General features: G+C 35.5%; 1 protein-coding gene across 2 annotated transcripts in view; it reads left to right on the top strand.

Moving 5' to 3' along the window:
• Window positions 1-16,735, top strand: part of TMEM245 (transmembrane protein 245) — a 76,131-nt gene that overhangs the window by 23,512 nt on the left and 35,884 nt on the right. Inside the window, exons 7-12 of one of the 2 annotated variants that reach the window (XM_057371036.1) lie at window positions 2,257-2,280; window positions 8,312-8,416; window positions 9,712-9,794; window positions 11,936-12,026; window positions 12,849-12,947; window positions 14,777-14,908. In XM_057371036.1, the coding sequence (XP_057227019.1) occupies window positions 2,257-2,280; window positions 8,312-8,416; window positions 9,712-9,794; window positions 11,936-12,026; window positions 12,849-12,947; window positions 14,777-14,908 (534 nt within the window). The remainder of the gene's footprint in view (window positions 1-2,256; window positions 2,281-8,311; window positions 8,417-9,711; window positions 9,795-11,935; window positions 12,027-12,848; window positions 12,948-14,776; window positions 14,909-16,735) is intronic. The other variant, XM_057371037.1, reaches the window with a different exon arrangement.

Genomic DNA, 16,735 nt, shown 5'->3' with positions numbered 1-16,735 from the left:
TGTCATTACTGTATTCTTTAGTTCTTGGCTGTGCATTTGCCTTATGGAGAGTCAGTAGACAGCTGTTTAGATGTGAGAGACTTCCTGGAGGAGAGAGTAAAGAGGTTTCTGTTGTCAGCTACCAAATCATCTTAAACTTAATAGATATTGTATCATGCATGTTCTCACCAACAGCAAAGAATTAATAATTTGCTTTACTGCTAATCTTTTATTTTAAAGAAGTCTGTCATCTTTCAGTATGGTGGCTGCAGCTTGATTATAGAATTTGTGAGAGTTCAGCAGCATTGACAGTGGCTCAGCTGCATGCACTAGACTTCTACTTGTTGAAATGTACTAATATTTTACATGCATGCTTTCTGGTGGACTTGAGTGAATCATGTAGTTATATACTTTTTCTAGGTGTAGTGCACTAGAATTTTATATGTAGATTCTTTACATTGTTTGGACTTTGGATAAAGTCAGCTTGTATTTCTTCTGGTACCAGCTTTAGTACATAGTTTAACAAAGCACAGAAAACAAGCAGAATCTCTTCCAGTACTTACATKTYTWTRRAARTAYTTYYAWARAMATRTAAGATCTTWGATGAATAATTCTCCAATAAAATACTGGAAAARTGGCTATAGCCTTATTAATTTTTGATGACTTGAAGATTAGGATTAAACTGTAGCCTATTTTCTAATGTGGGTTGATTACATTTGTGGAACTACTTAAACATCAGTATTGGTAAGCTAATAGGCAGGTAGAGCCTGTACGTATTGTCTTAAACATTAATAAAAAATACTGTTATTTTTGACATATAATGTTATTGCCTAATTACTGTATTTATCATACAGTTCCTGGAGGCTGAAGTGAGAGAAAAATACCCAAGACTTCACATCCTGCAAAAATCCTAGGGATCTTTTGTTGTATTTAGTGTGGAATTGCAAAGTGGAGAAATACTACCATGAGATCTAAATTTTTTTCCAAAATTAAGCTCTTATACAGATAGTGGATTTTTTTGTGCGGCAGTAAAGTTAAAAGTATGTCTTTGAATCAGAGAACAACTTTTCTTTTTTTTTACTGATAAATTATTTCATAGGTGAAGAGGTAAAGTAGAAAATTCTACAGGGTCTGTTTGAGGCATTTGAAAGTTTATAATGGACTTTTATGACTGTGTCTTTACATGAATAGTAAAAACCAGTAAAAGTGAGTGCTTTGTGACATACTTTAATGCTTCCTAATGATCATGTTTTTTTTGTAAATCTGCTTCTTTCTTCTGTTCTGACTTAATCAACATGATKAGATTTTTATTAATTTGAAATATTSTTTTGTTTTCATTGGGARCTAATATAATTTCTGGCAACTGGTGATCACCTTAGATTTGCTGAGAATTCAATGATCTTGTTTTCAAGGAGAAATAAACTTAGGTGATCTTAATCTCTAACACAGATAAATAACCACATTAAAGCTCTTCACTGTTGTGATTATGCTGCTGATTGATTACTARTGGCTAGAATTAAGAGTATAGTCCTACATAAACTAGGTCCTAAAATGGGTATACTTTAGCTTGTGGATGAGTATCAATAAAGAAAAATAACTTTTGTGAAAGAGGAGAAATTGACTGTTGTAAAGTGCAAGGAGAATGACATGAAATCCATACATTTATATGATCTGCAATTTGCTGTTGGTTTATATCAGACTTAATTATGTATTTGATGTTGTGCCATTGAATATGAATGCTTTAATATGAATGTGGTAGCAAAAAAAAATACAAAATTTGTTCAACAGTAATTGACATAATAGGAAAGTTTTGAAATGCATAGAATGGGAATATTTGAATGCCTGAATGGGAGAATTAATGCCATAAACAAGTATCTCRTGTTAAGATTTGGTGTTTTGCTGAGGTGCCCTTCTTGGCGTACTTTTACAAGTCCTGCTCTGAAATCTSATGGTAGCTCTCAGTATAATTAAACTGGAATTGCCCAGATTGTGCTGATAGCTCTGTTAATACCATTAAAGTTGTTCATATTTGTTATATCCCTCTTWGTTTCAAAAGTGCATGTTAATAGTAAAACCCAGGTTCTTGCGTTAGCATTTGTTATGATCTTTTCTTCCTATTGCAATTTACCTTTGTGTCTAGAAAAGTTTCATTTTCATTCTGTGAATGACTTTGCCTGCCTCTCATTGCTTTTTTTCCCTATTACTGCATTTTTCAATAATTTTCCACTGTGTTGTGTTTTTTTCCCTTTTCTTCCATCTCCCCCTGCCACTGACAAGCTGTGGCACTGGCTTAATAAGAAGGTAAATAAACAGAAAAATTATGATTCCAGCTAATGGATTCTGTGGTTTTGGGGAGTCTGATTTTTTTATAATGATTTTTTTTTTTTTATTTTGCAGCATGAACACTCCTTAACATGCCTTGCTTCATAGATTTCTCTCTCAAATGCCTCTTTTCCAGCTCTTGGTATAAGCTACTGAAGGTCATATAATTCTACCTGATCACTTGTCTTCTACTCCACTGAATGCACATAGTTAAATGTTTTGTACAGCAGAGTATTGCATTAGCCTTTCAGAGGGTAGTTTGATTTGGTGGCACTTTTATTTAAGTACAGTTGATCTCCATCTGGTCCCCACTTGTACACCYAACAAAACCAGTTCTCTCCAGGTCTGGAGAACTGTCCTCTGCTCAGAGAAAGCATCAGTTAATTGAATTAACCTGGGAGTGCTGAGGGTGTGAAGCACAGTTGTGARGCTGTGAGTGTAAGTGCTTGCAAGYAGTGCCTGGACTGGCTTCAGTGAGTGCTGTCAACTTTTTACTTCCGAAGTGTCAAACTTGCCTATGTACACATGAGCGAATGAATACAAAATTAGACTTCACATGGCCTCAGAACTGCTGAATCTTAACAAGTCTGAAGGGAAGAGAAGRGCTAGTAACAAAAAAACAAACAAAAAAATATTAAGTAGGTGGTACAGCTGAATTTTTTTTCCTAATATGTGTCTTTCAAAAGTATGATGTATTTTGTAAGGAATGTTATTCACAGTTCCCATGGTTCATCCTAGCTAACTAGGTTTCACTCTTGTTCTTTGGGGAACTGTCATCCCAAGAGAAGTTAAAACTGATTTGGCTTCATGTGTGACTGAAATCTGAACRGGAACTGAATGCAGTGATATTTCTCTGGGACTTGAGCAGTGGCATTGCTTCAGATAAGCACAGAGTTTGGGAAGGATGCCTATAGCAGGTACCATGTGAAAAACATATAATAACGAAAAACCTCAGGGTAAACAGGTGAAAGTCTAGTATGTGATAAAATATATGTGAAAGGTTCTTGTAAACAAAGACGTGGGTATGCACAGCTCCTATCTGCTGTGGATGGGTGATGGAGAATAATRCTAAYTTTAGTAACACATAAAGTTCTAGGMTGAGCAGATAMAATGATTAGAAAGTTTGWTTTTGAATATTTATTAACTTGTRTGTTGAGAGGGYATTCTGTGTTTCTGAAAAAGAGGAAAGAGTTGTTTGCTTCACAATTCAGTTGTAATTGTCCATTAAGATGGACATTTTTAACGTTCTTTTACCCTTGACTGTATTTCTCCTGTTTTGAAATTACATTTTTATTTCCTTACTTTAAAATGTTTGTCTTATGTGAGTGACTTGTGGTTAGTAAATATGAGCAACATTAATTTGTCATAATTTTTTTTATTAGATATTGGTTTGTTAGCAGAGTTCAGGTGAAAAGCTGAGTTTGGTGAGCCATGAGAAATTTTAGTCTCAGCTGCTTTTTTGCTGGCTCTGAATTTTTAATTTTCCTTGAAAATTCATATGGGTCAGTCTGTTTTGGTTTTTTCCTTAATAGTGGCAGGTTGCAAAAACTATTTAAGTGTAATAGCTTGAAATGCTAAAATGTCTGGATTTTATTTTTCATTTAGAGATTTACCTTATTTGGCAAAACCCTATGGATGTAGTTTCTTAACAGTTGAGCATGATTTTTTTTTTTTTTAGATCCTTGGAGTTATTTTTGAAAACTGTTTGTTTACTTTACAGTTTCATAGTGAAAATCTTGGAAGTCCTATAGTATTATGTGCAGTGTTGATTTCTATGCATGAACATATAGTAATGATACTATAGTCAAGGTGAAAAAAAGGTGAAAACATGTGCAACCAGTGGGTTAATTTTTTGTGTGTGGTATTTTGGTGATTTTTTTAAAAATTAGAACAAAAGTCTTTCTCTGCCAGAGACAAAGAAAGGCGGGTACTTGTAATAAAGAACACTGGTTGCAGTTAAGAGGTGATTCYTTTTGTGCCTTTCTCCTTTTTACCTGTATTTGAAGGGAAGTACTCTGGAGAACACCAAGATGTATTTCTGATAATCCATAAGGAAATAAAAAATCATATGGATATGGCAGAGTTTGAAATGATGGTTGATTATGACTGCTAGTGATAAACCTTGGCTATGTGATTCTTGTTCATGGTATGTGTAGCCCAAAATATAGAGTAGTTACAGTCAGGCTAGCATAATTTGTTGTTTAATAACGTTGTCTATGTCAGGAGCCTTTAGAAGGAATTGCCAAATTCTGCTGGTGTTGTTGGAGGCACWCTGGTCTAAGTAGACTTGAGACCTCACACAGACTATTCTCTACCTTTTCTAGCTTAACTACTTAGCTGACTCATTTCAGCATAACCTTGGGATGTGTTCTGTTTACAGACTTCCCCTTATTCTCTGYGGATGATATTAATGAGATGGTATCCTCAAATATTAACTGAGCCGAAGGGAAATGGCAAGTCTGAGAAGTGTCTTGGGAAAAAAATCCTCATAAATAWTGGAGCTGTTTACAGAAAAAAAATAAAAGTCCTTGTTGGTAATTTTGTTTAGATTTAATTGAAAATCAAGTAGGTGCCTAGGTGTGCTTCACTGCTTGGGTAATGCAGTGAATCGAACATACTAGGAAAACTACTGCTCTGAAGGCTATGYAGTATGAAACATGAGCATTTTATAGATGTGTCATACAGCATGGCATGGAGAACCTGTCTAGGTAGTAGGATTTCTGATTTTCAAGTATGGACTGTAGTTCTGTTAAATCTTAGTGTTGTTTGTGTCATCATCCAAAAGTTGCAAGATGGAGTACTTGCAAATTATTGAGGAGCTTTCTAATAGAMTGGAACTCAATCTTAAAAAGACTTYTARCAGTGAGCTAAATTTTTWAAAACCCTCGAYARCCTTCCCTTTCAAAGCTATGACAAGTAAGGATAGTTTTTTTGTGGACAGTCTATCACAAATCAGTAACATTTAAGTTTGATTTTACAAGTGTGACCTTCTGTAGCTTAGGAGCCTGGCTTTCCTTTTCCTTTGCATAATTTCAGATGTTGTGGCAGCATCAGCTATGTGCTATTGACTAACCTTTAGGTTACAAGCTTGAAACCAAATATAAAACTTCATGACCTCTGGCTAATGAGCATTTAGTCAGTACATGTTTGTCTCTGTGTGCATGCCCATGGTTTACAGGAAGGGAGTAAAGGGATCTCTGGTAGGGTTGGGGTGAAGTGAAACCTGRACTGACTCAGTGGTAAGTACAACCACACAGGCATTTAACAATRTAGCTTCCCTGCACCTATGCATTATTTAGCATGAGTGTGCAAAGGTGAGGGAACCCTAAGGAAGTATTGTGTGTTAATGTAGGGGAAGGAAGTGAGTCTAAATAGCAAAATAAAAACAACTCCCCCCCCAAAAAAAGGAGTAAATATAGCCTTAAGTGAATATTGTCCATCTGCTTTTACTTCTATGATACTCAGTCCAATTCAGTCTTCTCCTCTGATATGTTTGTACCACTTATGTAACTTGGATCCCCTTAAGTCTGTGTTGAGAGATGTAATTGCAGTACCTGTGGGCTTGCCAAAGCTGGCTTTCATCAARCTTCTTTGGGCTACCTGCCCAAGTAAACAGAGACAAGGTGGGTTTGCATGGCTGAGGCTGCAGCCCATACAGTGCATCATCAGTGCTGCCATGACTTTACCAACTAGATCAAAGGTAATCCAGGATTTGCCTGTGCTGCAGCTGCACCTTAATGGCAGCCTAGGCACATTTGAATGCCCAGTACAGAGTGTCAAGGAAAGATATCTTGTTCATCRTGTGCCATCTCAGCGAGAGTCCTCATCCTGGTCTTCTGGAGCTTGACCTTGCAGTAATTGCTACAGGGTAAAACATCTAAAGCATTCAGCCTCAGSTCCACTGAGATTTCATCTGTTGCATACCCTTCAAACAATCACTGAAGCTAACATTTTTGTACATTTCTGTCAGTACTTCCAATTACATGGATTCAGTGAATCTGATTAAGGTGSTATATGTAGGACTATAGGATTTCTTTTATCTCTGACACAGAAAGTAAATAGCAGTTTGAACTTTGTCTGAAATGACAAGGGCAGCTTTAATTTGTAATATCTTCATTTTGAAGTCCATGCTATAAAATTTCCTTCCCCTGCCCATCCAGTGGTGTTTTCTTTGGTGATATTTTTTGATTTTTGTCCTTTAAAACAAGGACTTTTTCTCTTGCTTCTCTTTCATAATCATTAGGCATGCCTGAAGCTTGAGAGGGCACAGCAAATCCTGTTTCAGTCTTATTTCCAAGGAGGTAGCTCCTATATGTACACCATATATATGCCCTATATACACCATATATATGCCCTGTGTAGGGACTACTCAAAGTTTTTCAGAAAGCTGCACTCCTGCAGGCAGGTCACCTCCCTCCAGCACTGGCAAGGCATTTCTGATGGCCGAAATACTTCAGCAATGCTGAAAACTGTTAAAAATACCTAAGACAAAAGATTTTTCATGTTCCCTTATGTTCTCCGAGTTCCTTTCTGTGTTGTTACAGAAACTTGCTGGCTCAACACTTTGTTACTTTTAAATGGATTTTACTTCCTTGTAGTTTTTGTCATTGTTTTGATCAACAGTTCTAAAATGCTGAATATAATCCTTGAGTTAATTTAGATCAAACTAAGGAGCTGGTTGTAAAAACTTGAAGTTTAAAAATAATTACTTGATGTACATTAACTGCTCCGATGCTGCCAGATGAACACACACAAAAAAACCCCTTTTTTCAAATAGGGGATATGCCTTCAGTGTTGACCAGTTCAATCATCACACAGCAGTCTGAGAAGTTCATTGTTTCAGCATGAGTTTCATGTGTAGAGATAGGATAAATAATGAATAAAGAACTAATGTAAACCATCAGCATGCATTTTAGTAGTKTTATAAGATCTCTAACTAAAAAGTTGCCAGCTTAATTGTTGAATRTATAACTTGTACTCAAAAGTAGTTTACTGCACATTGGCTTTGACCTCAGTTTTCTTAAATCACAAATGTTACAGTTGTGCTTTYGCTTTTTCCTATAATAATGCTAAATGGAGGAGAAATAGACCTGGTGTTTGAACCACAGGAGCTAGAAAAATGTATTTGGTCATACTTGCATGTGCTTTCACAGCTTTTTATGTAAACAGTCAATTTGTGTATGAAATGAAGCTCAGCTTGCACTATTCCAGAGCACTCTGCAAAGTCATGGGACTGAGCAGTTTCATTGTTTTGAATGACATTATCAGAATTTCTCTGCACGAATGTGCTATCACCATTTGCTTATGGACATGTCTAGAATGGGCCTTTTTGTAAACTGACAGAACAACAAATGTGCCTGTTTCCTCTATCAGCTGATGCATGCTTAATGCTGAGCATCCTCCTGAGACTGGAAGTGGATTGAAATAGTTGGTGCTATAATAATAATTGGCCTGATATTCAATAATGTACAACCCCACCTGTCCCATTTCAGTTCTGAAGGTGATGAGGCAGCTTTAAAAATTTTATTACTTGCAAAAATACCTCATTTGTCATTTAGATGGCTCTTAGCTATTCAAACCTGAACGTTATGGTTGTGCTTTGCAGTATACCTTGACAGCTTTGAAGTCCTGTGCAGACAGTATCTGTAAGTTTCCAAGTTGCCAAAGGACAAGAAACAAAGACAAATTTGTGGGTTCTAGCTGACTTGAATATCTTCCTAAGTAACTGCTGAATTATTGCTTGCTTTGCAGAGAGCTTGCTGTGTTGTGTGGTAATGTGTACATGTTTTTTTTGCAAAATCACATGTCATACCATGACTTTAATCATGCTAACATYGCTTGTTAATTGTTCATTTCCAAGCTTGGGCATAAATGCTGTTTGATTAGAGCCTGATTTTGTACTGTGATTGTAAATAAAAATAACAATACTGTTGCATAGCATAGATCACTGCTTTCATTAAAGATTTATTTATGTGCTATAATTTGTTTTTTCCTTTTTTTTTCTGCACAGATTATCGTGTGGTTGGAGAAAATGCTGGATAAAATAATCAGCATTTTCATAATATTTTTGCTAGTGATAGGAACCCTTCTCCTAGCCCTGCTCCTTACAGCAAAGGTACAGTGTGCTCACAAATATAATCATAGAGATGATTTTCATTGCTGATGAGGGTTACTGATAATAACACTATCTTGTACCGATTAAAGAATTTTTTAAACGTTACTTGCTCTGTAGTTGAGCTTGTCACCATTCCAAGCCTATAAAATATAYAAAAATATGTAAAAATCTCAGTATATTCTTTKCATTTCTGTGTATTTTAAATTATGACAAGGCTAATATATATACATTTGGAAATACAAAATTTATTCTAATAAAACAATTACTAGCTTACGTATTACAGGAACAGATGTGTTTTACATACTTTTAGCACTCACCCTGTCAGAGGTGTGAGAGCAGAGCCACTTGGAATGTTTTCTTTTTAGTTCAACTTGCATCAGAAATAYATTTGCAAAATGCTTAAGGAGTCTTTGGCAATTTGTTTGTGTAATTGCCTTTTCTGGATTAAATGTACTGAGATTCATTGTCAGATATTCTCTGAAACTGTTTTTTGGTTATAATTGTGTTTGGGTTTTTTTTTCTTACCAGAAGAGGTCACTCGTGTACTTCTTTTATTTTTCCTTTTTCCTTAATGGAGCTGTGTTCATACTTGAAACGGTCGATGGAGATTGACATCGGAACCCATTGATCTTTTTTCCATAATTGTATTTAAGTCAAACATTCAATCTCCTTCTTCCAAAATGTAGGCATATATAATGTGGAGTACTTAAAATTGAAAACTTTAGAAATTGTGCAAACAATCCTCTCTAAAGCTTCCTTATATTCATAAAGGARCTATTAAGATATTTATAAAAGCTGTTTTTTTCATTCTTAGTGAAGAATTTATTTGGTCAGGTACCTCATAGCGTGGCTGGTCACGTTAGAGCTAAGTATTCATTAATTTTTACTCTTTGTTGATCAATGGCTTAAAAAGATGTATCTGAAACTGCTTTGTAATTTAGTGMTTCCCTTGACAGCACTGCTGTATTGTAAAATTTTTTTCCACTGATGTGATAAAGTTTCGATTGCCATTTGCTATTACTAGTGACCAGAATTGTTGAAGCAGACTGATGGTTTGTTATGTTTTTCTTGGATTAATGGCACTGCTTTCTTGATGGGGGTTATTTTCACTGGAAGAATTTTCTTTAAATGTACAAACTGGTCACTGCTCACCCCCTCCCCTTCCTTCCCCCCTTTGCGTTATGCTCTTCCTCCCGACACCTTGGCTCCCACCCCCCCAAAAAAAAGTGTTTCTGAATGTAGGAAGAGTTTTAGTTTGTATCACATAACATTGCTTCTCTCTGTCTTTTATTTAGGTRCATCAAGAGAGTGTTCACATGATTCAAGTCACAAGCAGCTTGATCAATGAGACAGTAGCCAGCCACCCAGAATGGGCAAAGTAAGAATGCTGAAGTTAAGAGAATAGTATAGGGTGGGTGAACAAGCTTCCAGGTGCTYTTATGCATAGTTCTTAACTTAAAAAATCCCCTGGTTGAACAGAAATGTGGGTGTCTCTCATGGGCAGATGTAAAAGCTAAACTCTCAGCAGGGATGTTTACTCATCATGCTGGAAGACGGTCACTGTTGTATCTCATTTGAGGACTCAGTTTTGGTGGTGAAGGACAGCTGTATGAACTTCTCTATCTACATTTGTGGAGAAGAAACTTGTATAGTGCAGAGAATAAAGAGATCAGTTTTGGGTTTTTTTCCCTTTTTCCTGTGAAAGAAAAGTGCTGGCAAAAATGCTTCCTCCAAAAGGTTTCAGGATAGAGCTGAATTATTTTTTCAGTGTGGAGAGATGGATGCAGAACGCCTTTGAAGGTATAGAAGTTGAAGACTTGGTTTTGGAGTGAACTGAAGAAGAGTTCAAGGGTGGAAGGAATGGTGGATAGGGAAAGTTTGGTGTAAGTCAGCTGGCAAGGGGGATTTCTGTTAAGAGTAGATGTATATGGTGCGTGTAGTGGGAAGTTTGTAAGGTTTAGTCTGTGTAATGATTAAAGTAAACACCAAGGCAAATATTAAGGGAGAGAAAATTTTGAGAGAAAGGCACCTAGAGAAAACAAAGAGCATGCACTGGTGAGCAAAGGAATGATTGCATGAACATCAGAGGAGAAATAGGTGAGACTGAAAAGTGTGATCTTAAGGGGGGCATATTCCAGATAGTTTTCATTCTGCTTCACCTAAACAGACATTGGGCAAAGGGGAGATACCAATTTTATGCCAGGAAAAAAAAATTCTCTCCAGGATAAAAATGGTTGACTTTTGTTTAAAATGTGCCCTTGAAAAAGTGATGGTGGTTTCACAAGATTGAAAGAAGCAYATCCTGTATTTTAAGAGCAATACAATTTTTAAAGAACACAACTAAAAGGATGTAGTTAATAACCACTGTAGAAATAACCTGCTTTAGCACTACTAAAGTAATCATAATCATGAAAACAGAAAGTACTTTARATGGTTTTATTTCTTGATAGCATCTCTTGTGTTGTTTGACCTTTCCATTTTACTGTAAGATGGAAATAAGTGGCAGTAATGAAAATGGAAATTTGACTGTCAGAAGCTTGTTCTAATAATGAAACTACTGGACTGCTAGTTGAATAATTAGTAGAATTGTAGCATAACTTTTTACTTCCAGTGTTTACATGCGAATATGAAGTGTCCATAAGACTATATTTTAATTCATTAAGAGTAAGAATACCTCTCGTCAAATCCATGAAGCWTTACCAGCTTTCAGAGCTTAATGCTCATATTACGTTTAGAGGTGAGTGACTGAAAGGTCTTGGAATTCCAGTTGGGAACATTTCTGAAACATTATACAGACGGAAGAGCTTCCCTGTTCATCTTCAGTCAGGTGAACAAATACAGCAGTTTTATTTCCTGAATTTCATTTTGTTTTGGAAMGGCTCCAGCAAGTGCCATTGAATCAAGAGGTAAAAAGAAAGGCGAAGCAGAGATTGTGTGCCCTGTATTCACAAGTAGTGAAATGCTGGCAACTCAGTCGGGTACATGGCTTGAAAGTGATGCGAGCACCTAAAGAAATTCACAAGCAGGTAGTTTGGTGAGGACATAGAAATAACTGATGTCCAAACCTTTTTTCAGCTGGWTGCTTTTTCAAGGCACTTATGTTAACARTTTACATTCAGYTTGTAATTCAGAAGGTTGTGTTTGYAGCTAGWTGAGACTCCTTCAYACAGTATTTTCAGAAAACTCTAGGGGGAAAAAAAAGAATGTCGTGTCAATAGCACAGATACAGATTGAAGAGAAGATCTCTTTTGAAAAAGTTGAGATACTAATTTAATTAAGGCTTCAGGAACCTTGGAGGATTTTAAATGCAATGACGTGCCTTAGATTTAATTGTGCTTTGCTTATGGGAAAATCTRTTCCTTGGTATGTAGAAGTAAACATTCTAGTTGTAATAAGTGCATATATATTTGATGATTTGTTGTTGTTCCAAGATGTTAATTTGCAATGTGTTTTGGGTGTAATGAAATGGGTATAAAATATAGTAGTCAACTTCGTTTTCCTTCTTTCAAAACCCCCCAGCTGGCTCCCAGAAGCCCAGGTCATTCAGAAGGCTCTCAATTCCGCAGCAAATAACGTGTACCAGTATGGCAGAGAGTGGATCACACACAAGGTAAGAGTGAGCTCTTASAAAACTCCAGTTGTTTGGGGTGGTTTTTTTTTGTTTTTATTTCTTGTATTTCGTAAAAGGAAAAAGAAATGCATTTTTATTTGTCAGTAGGATTTTTTTTCTATGTGTTTAACCATTTTGTTGACAGATCTATTCTTTCCACTCTCTAGTTGGTAAGTTTTGAAGGAAAAGGGGGAGTGATTTCAACAGTGTTTYCTGTTAGAGGATAGTTTATTTTTAAGAGCTGAAGAATCTGTCATTGTTCTAATGATTCCTAGTGAAAATGCATCAAATAAAAATTAATGTTTTTGGGGTTTTTTTTAACTGGCTTTGGCTGTTATATTATAGGCAATGGAGGCTTTTATGGTGACCACTACCCCTCCCTCTCCCCTGTATCCTAATTTCTGTGTGGGCTGGGTGTGGTACACTGGACATTTTTAATTTACATAATTTATGTTGTTAAGCTAACTTTCTTCAGAAGAATTTGCCAAGGTTCTTAATTTGTGTGTTTTGGTATCGAGCACACATCTCAAATTATTTGAAATATTTACTCCAAAGATAGCATCAAGGGTTTGGGATTAAGCATTTTAGAGACAGCTTTGATTTTTCAGCACAGGAAGAAATCCTTAGTGCAGCAGAATGTTTTTTTTAACCAAATCTTTGTATTGTCAACCATGTTGTCTGAACTATTTCATACTGATAGGAATTTTTTCTAATAATTTCGGCTTGAGATGTGCCTTTACAGTGATTCAGCAAGCTTGAAATTTATGAGTAGATGCCTGCTCTATTCTGTCCTGTATAATAAAAGATTTTTATGTGTTTTAGCTCCATAAGATTTTAGGAGAAAAGGTAAATAATACTGCTGTGATTGAAAAGCAAGTGCTGGAGCTCTGGGACAGGCTTTACCACTCTTGGTTTGTCAAGGTGGGTAACTTATTTAAATGGTATTCATATAAAGTGTCACTTAGCATAATTATATCTCAGAGTACTAAGTATGCATTTCTGAGGAAGGGATTAGCAGAGAGTTGGAATACTGAGTAAAGGTTGATAAAAAGAAGATAAAAATTTCAAGTATGTAAAACAGATTATTCTACATTCACAATTTGAGTATAGCCAGAGCTATGCCTTACACTAGTAGTTATGTTTTTTTGTATGTCATTTATTTGCGTTTTTTCTACTTTTTATAGTTAATATTTCATAGTTTAGCACTTTCTGCTGAATTTCAGTGTTGTTGAGATGTTGGGAAAAGGAAGCTGGTCTTCTGCATGATTTGTKTAACTTTTATTAATTTGAAATTGTGAAGAAGTAATTGTCCTCTTAAATTTCTTGCAATGCATTTTTTAGCCATCTTATAATGGGTTCTGTGTCTTGAAAAGTTCATAAGAGTTAAATYATTTTTATGCCAATGGTCTTTGTCTTTTAAAGGAAAAAGCAACTCATTGTGCAATGGAAATGCCAAATCCGGAAATATTTCTGGAAATCTGGAAATATTTCTGGATATTTAAATAACTGTGATTGTATTAACTCTTTTCTTTATGCAGTCATTTTTCAAGTACCTCTGAAGTTCCAAGATTACTGCATTGAAAAAGTACAGTTTTGATACAGAATAAAATGAACAGATGATAGGTCTTCATACAGTTTACAAATACACAAGGCCTATTGGAGGGAGATTTTTGACTATTCATWTGTTTTCTGCTCTAAATAAATTTCCAGCTCAGTGCAAAGGTCTTTGTGTTGCAGTGGATTGTTAAAGAAGGTTGCTTATTGTGCGTCACAAAGTCAAAAAGTGCTTCTAGAGAGAATTGGTTGTAASCAGAAAACATAATGCTCTTAGATAAATCAGTGACCTCACTTGGAATGTTATTTTCCATGTGTGGCAAAAAAGATACTGTCATTTTGAACTCAGCATGCTAAAAGTATGCACAAAACTGTAAAAGAAGTGGAATGCTTATAAAATCAGAGTTAAGAACTTGGGAAATCTCCTATTAAAAACTAGAATGTTGTAGTCAATGGGTGTGCTTAAGCTTACYTACAGAGAATTTTGGCATCCTTCTCTTAAACACTTGTCACAGACTGACTCAAATAGCCTCWTTAGAGGTGGTAATCAGGTATGATTCACTGGGCAATAGGCAACTTCATAATTAGGGAGGAGCCACTTAAGGAATTAGCTGTTGTTTTTATGGCCATGTCCTGTTGTCTTATTGTGTTGCAGTTTTAAAGGTGTGTGGTCAGAAGAAATCCTTCATGCATCCAGTTCAGYTTTTAAGTCTTGTGTGATTGAACATTACCTGGGGATAGGTAGAAACTAATAGTGAGAATACTACTTGCTTTGACTTCTGCTTACATTTTTCTTTTTGTGCTAGACTGGCAAAACTTGCATGTTGCAAACAGTAAATTATGTAGGCAGTAACTGAAATCATTMCCTTGTTCTTGTGTGCTTTCATTAAGAGCAAAATAGATACCATTGTATCTGTCAAGCAGTAAAGTTAATTTTAACAGAGGTGAATCAGTACAATATGCAAATATGTAACTAAATGGGATAATTAACTACAGTTTTCTGTCAGATTTTAATTTTTACAGTGTACAGAGTACTTGCAGGTACTTTTAGGGATGCGAGTTAAAGCAGCTCATAGTATTTAGATGCATGTTGGATCTATTCCTCATTAAAAAACATCAGTCTAAATCATTAGCTTTTGACTTTCTCATGTCTATAAATTTTATTTCAATGTCTATTTTCTTTGTCTCTTTTCAAGAATGTAACACATTCTGGAAGACATAAAGGACACAAGTGGCACATCAACCGTCAAAACAGCTGGCTTGGAGATATCCTGGACTGGCAAGATGTTGCATCATTTGTTCATGATAACATYGAAACATTTCTCTCGGTACGTATTCTTTGCATTTTCTATGAAATTGGTCTTGTTTTCAAATGATAGCCATTTCTCCTTGGAGTACCACCAAGGTTATGGATTCAAGTACATGGAAAAATAGGGAAATACTGTTAGTGTTACTGACAGTTACTAAGCAATTATTGTAAGCCTATTTAAGATAAAACTATAAAACAAACAGAAACATTTATGATAAAGAAGCTCTTGTGATTTCAGCATCATCATTGATACCAGCTTCTCATACATCTTCCTGAAGCAGATTGTTACCTGTGTCACCTGCAAACTGATTTTCAGTGCATTATTTTATGTAGTCTTTTTTTTTTTTTTTTTTTTTTTTTACAGAGTCTGGTTAGTTTAGATTATAATGGAAGAAGCTTTGTCTAAGAGGCTGTGAAAACAAAACCAAGCAATAAAAGTGGGGGGGGTATCTTTTTTTTTTGTCTTGAATTATTATTATTAATTTGATTAAAATCAGCTTACTTCTTTTATGAAAGTTTTGCGGAGAATTAATATTTTACACGTGTGAATTCCTGGATAAAGTGCACTGGACCTTTCACCTTGTGAGGAGAAAAAGAGGAAGCATTGAAAGCCATCCAAACTGAAGTGTTTYRCTTAAAAGTCATGTTAAGTCCAAAATGCTTACCATACGGAGTCATTCCTCAATGTAGTTCATCTTTGACTTGCACTGTTGTCATAACAAGAAGTATTTTCAATTTTGGAGATAACTGGCACCATAGCAGATCTGTGGATGCARTTAAAGCTAGTATTTGCCTGCAGGCAGTTCTTGGTTTAGACTGATAGGCTTGTGTGCTTTTTCTGTCCTCCCCCAACTGCTGCTTAAATTGTTGTAGAAGATGTGAGACAAGAAAAAGTTGAGAGAAACTTTATTGCAGTAAACTTTTTTTTCAGTTAATAATGAAATTTGCTTAATACTTTCTCAAAGTTGGCCATGCATGCTTCAGGCAGAGTGATGAAAATGCACAGCACATCAYGATTTAAAATCAGTGTGGAGTTTCCTTCTAGGCGAGAGGAACAGAAGGAGGAGAAGCTACATGATAAGAGCATGTCATTTGCAGCATTGCTTCACAGTGCTCAGAAACCTTGATGTACAGTATGCTTCAGTAATCTAAGTAGGCTAGAAAGATGCAAATAAAAGAAAATAAATATTTAATAAGGAAAAACATTAATATTAAAATTTTCATCTAGGTAACAGGCTTGCTTTACTTCTAAAATCTGGTACTTCTAAAATCGGCTTGCTTTCCTGTTTATTTCCAGGAACTCATTACTCATCAGCTATGGGGAAACACCTGTCTTTTTTCTCCATAAACTCATGTCCTTAATGACAGACTACAAACCAGTCAGCTTAATATAAAGCTCTAAATTCTAATTTCACATTCTTACTGGGCAGCATTTTCTTTCCTGGCTTGCTCATCTACAGTGCATTGCATAAGTATTACTCACACTAATATTTTAAATTAAAATAGATGAAAATACGATCTCTGTTCTTGTATAAGCCATTAAAACTTGGAGATGATGAAAATAAGAATGGTTTTTGCTTAAATCTGGTGTTTTAAGGCAAGTTTCTTACCTAGCCTAAGATGCAAAGCAGTCTTACTATATACAGGATTTATGTTCTTATCAGAGTATGAAAACCTTTCTCTTGGGATTTTGAAGAGGAACAATGGCTTATTCGAACAGCATACTGAATTGGGAAGTTAATATTTTATGTGAGTGCTTTTGGTGCGGATGTTCTCGGGGTTCAGCTTTTCCTTTGCTTAGATTCTTTGATTTGAGTTTTTTGTTTGTTTGCTTTTTTCATATTTT

The sequence above is a fragment of the Malurus melanocephalus genome, unplaced genomic scaffold (assembly GCF_030028575.1).
Source record: "Malurus melanocephalus ecotype Western Australia unplaced genomic scaffold, MMel_1.1 scaffold_138, whole genome shotgun sequence".
Taxonomy (NCBI): domain Eukaryota; kingdom Metazoa; phylum Chordata; class Aves; order Passeriformes; family Maluridae; genus Malurus; species Malurus melanocephalus.
The sequence above is the reverse complement of the archived record's forward strand: the minus strand, read 5'-3'. Positions and strand labels throughout refer to the sequence as shown.